This window comes from Anopheles nili, unplaced genomic scaffold, assembly GCF_943737925.1.
Source record: "Anopheles nili unplaced genomic scaffold, idAnoNiliSN_F5_01 scaffold_130, whole genome shotgun sequence".
Lineage (NCBI taxonomy): Eukaryota > Metazoa > Arthropoda > Insecta > Diptera > Culicidae > Anopheles > Anopheles nili.
Genome location: NW_026525531.1, coordinates 1 through 1,481, shown reverse-complemented (window position 1 = coordinate 1,481; position 1,481 = coordinate 1). Strand labels below are relative to the sequence as shown.

Below are 1,481 nucleotides of genomic sequence, written 5' to 3'. Positions count from 1 at the left end.
TATATATATATATATATATATATATATATATATATATATATATATATATATATATATATATATATATATATATATATATATATATATATATATATTTATATGTATATATATATATATATATATATATATATATATATATATATATATATATATATATATATATATATATATATTATATATTTATATATTGACTTTGTTTGCAGAATTACACGAAACATTAAAAAAACGTTGGCATTGTGCTTATTTTCTAGTGTAACATAAATAAGCACAATGCAATATTTTCATAGCGTAGACAAAAGAAATCGGGCGTAATTTAAAAAATGAAGAAAATGGCATACAGGTGTTCCTTTTTATTAAAGACCCTTTTTACATTTTTTTATAGACACAAAAAGAGTTCATCCGGTTCACACACAAAAAAAACATATAATATACCAATTCAAAAGCTTCGCATCGTCACGGTAAGGTACTTATTTCGCAATGGAATACCATATTTATGACTTCTCTTGAATGACAACGAAATCTTGTATATCCGCAAACTAATTAAACTTCATTGACTTCGTTAGCGAAGGTATTATCGAAGTAAGGATACTCCCTCGTAGTAGCCGCAAAAAGATCACCCAAAACGTCGCTGCAAGGCAAAGCAAAAAGGATTAGTCAAACAATGATGAACACATACAGTACATCTTTTTACTCGTTTCCACTCAACCCCTCGATATTGATGGCACAGATCTTCCGAAAGATTGAAATTTTCTAAGAAGGTCGTCCAAAAGGAAAGTTCGAATGAAACAACATGCTGTCCATTTTTCTCTCACCTTTTACGATCCGTGAAGTAGCCCATTCGATAGCCCTTTGGCCATTGCGGCGCGAGACGATTCGTTTCGCACTTGTGTTTGTTGGGCATGGCCAAAAAGTCATACTTGAAAGCGCTGTTGTACATGTACGGACATAGACCATGGGATCCTTTTGGGTATGGACCAGCGGCATCCTGTGATTTTCCACAACGGCCAAGATTCCAGTTTTGGTGGCACTTTCGCTCGTGCGTACCGTAGTTTTCACTCGTATGTATGCACTGAACATTTTTTGCGGCTTCTCTGGGATCTTTTTCACGATACTGCTGATCTCCATCGAACCCGGGGCCAGCTGGTTCACAAACTATAAACAAACCAGAAAACGATATCACAAAACACTTTTCCGGATTCTTGAACTTACTATCTACCAATCATTTAATGTACACGTACCATCCAGAGCGCCCAGTTTTCCGGGACCAAATCTTCTTAACGAGTCCAGCGCCAGATGAGCCCCATAGCTGAAGCCAAACATGTGTCCTTCATCAAAATCGTACCCAAAGTTTTTCAACTGATGAAGTTTCGAAACCAACACCTCTGATATAGGTAAAAATTGACGAACCAAGCCGAAGTAATCATCGTGACGAGAAAAGTTATTGTAATCCATACAAAAGATACAGCCAGCCCGCACAATTG

General features: G+C 35.3%; 1 protein-coding gene across 1 annotated transcript; it reads right to left on the bottom strand.

Moving 5' to 3' along the window:
• Window positions 1-540: 540 nt before the first annotated feature.
• Window positions 541-1,473, bottom strand: LOC128730044 (uncharacterized; the record flags this gene model as incomplete). Its single annotated transcript, XM_053823120.1, has 3 exons — window positions 541-628; window positions 813-1,152; window positions 1,239-1,473. Coding segments are annotated over 3 exons (663 nt in total), but the record flags the coding sequence as incomplete, so codon positions are not given.
• Between the last annotated feature and the right edge of the window lie 8 nt (window positions 1,474-1,481).